This window comes from Aplysia californica, unplaced genomic scaffold (genome assembly GCF_000002075.1).
Source record: "Aplysia californica isolate F4 #8 unplaced genomic scaffold, AplCal3.0 scaffold00663, whole genome shotgun sequence".
NCBI classification, from domain to species: Eukaryota; Metazoa; Mollusca; class Gastropoda; order Aplysiida; family Aplysiidae; genus Aplysia; species Aplysia californica.
The window spans coordinates 402,119-403,527 of NW_004797933.1; the positions used below are offsets into that span (position 1 = coordinate 402,119).

Consider the following 1,409-nt stretch of genomic DNA (forward strand, 5'->3'; position numbering starts at 1 on the left):
AAACTTTGACGCTATCCAATTTTTTTTTGTTGCGTTCTCAAAAGTACTTTTTTCCACTAAGGTAACCGCGGGGGGGAAATCTTTTTTTTTTCTTTCTGAAACCATCAGAGCCACATTTCTTGAAATTTGGCACACGGTGCTGTATAAAATGTTCTGTGATCGTAGGCTGGGATTTTGTAAAAAATAGATTTCTTTTTAAAATACTCCTGATTTTTTTTCTTATACTCGTTTTTTCGGTGTTAGTTCAGTGATATATAAATATTTTTGCTGTTTTTATTGATCGGAAAAAAAACAAGCCTATGATCACAGATAATTTGTTTGTAAATACGGGTGTAAAGTTTGACACGTATGAATTCTAATATTATCTATGGAAAAATGTTCCCCCGCAACAATGGCCAAAAATCCAAGATGGCCTCCACAGAGACCAACTTTTTCATAAAACTCGACAAATTAATCCGTCATGATTTTTCTAAATAGTCTACAATTAGCCTATATCTCTTTTAAAAATTGAAAGAAAGTCAAACCCATAGAAAATTCCTCGTATCGTGTACACAACCCCTTAAAAAACATTTAGTCTATGTATGTTTTTGTCCACCCCCTCCCACCTCACCCCTTTTCATAATAATACAGCCTGTAGCAAATACGATAGGAATTGCGTGGGACCAAGGACCCACAGCAAAGTACATTGTATAATGATAATAATAATACATTTTTAAAATCTTTTCTCCGTGGGTGGGGTGATAACAATATACGCCTAGTCCACTGCACAACTGAAATCTGAAAACTCAAAAACTACAGCCTATATGTAGCAGGAGTAGGATGCCTTGGTGCCTTGATTGACTAAGAAATGTAAGGAATGAATAGATTAATAATTGAATAGATTATAATAAATACAACTGTAAATAACAAAATAAATGAATGGATAAACAAAATAGATATATATAGAATTATTATAAACTATTGCGCACTTTTAGCGGCTATAATTATGTCTTTGGCGGTAGAATCTATAGTAAACAAAAAATAATCTGGAACCCGGAACTGCTTCGCTTCTGCATCGACTTGTTTCTTGTCACCAACGACGCTTGGGCTTGTAATTTGAAAGTGAATGAAAGATGTGATTCAACGGGGTTTTTTTTTCTGCATTGGTAAATTTCATTTCATAACCATTTCATGGTGTATGTTTGAATTGTTACAGAAAGGTCGTTTTGGGTCCTTTTAACTCATTCGCTACGTATTATTTTCGGCTTGTGGACACATTTTTTTCGGGAGGACGAAATGAGATGATGGATTCTAGGCATGGCATGGACTAGATTCTAGATCTAGATCTAGATCTAGATCTAATCTAGAACTAGATTCTAGATATAGATATCTATATCTAGATTCTAGATCTAGAATCTAGACCTAGATAT

The 1,409-nt window shown here is 34.1% G+C and overlaps 1 protein-coding gene across 1 annotated transcript in view; it reads left to right on the forward strand.

Annotated features, from left to right (window-relative positions):
- Nucleotides 1–1,029: 1,029 nt before the first annotated feature.
- LOC101849728 (coiled-coil domain-containing protein 160) overlaps nucleotides 1,030–1,409 on the forward strand; it is a gene marked incomplete in the record, with an annotated part of 15,244 nt that continues 14,864 nt past the window's right edge. Inside the window, 1 exon segment of the mRNA XM_013087953.2 lies at nucleotides 1,030–1,145. Within this exon segment, the coding sequence (XP_012943407.1) occupies nucleotides 1,106–1,145 (40 nt within the window).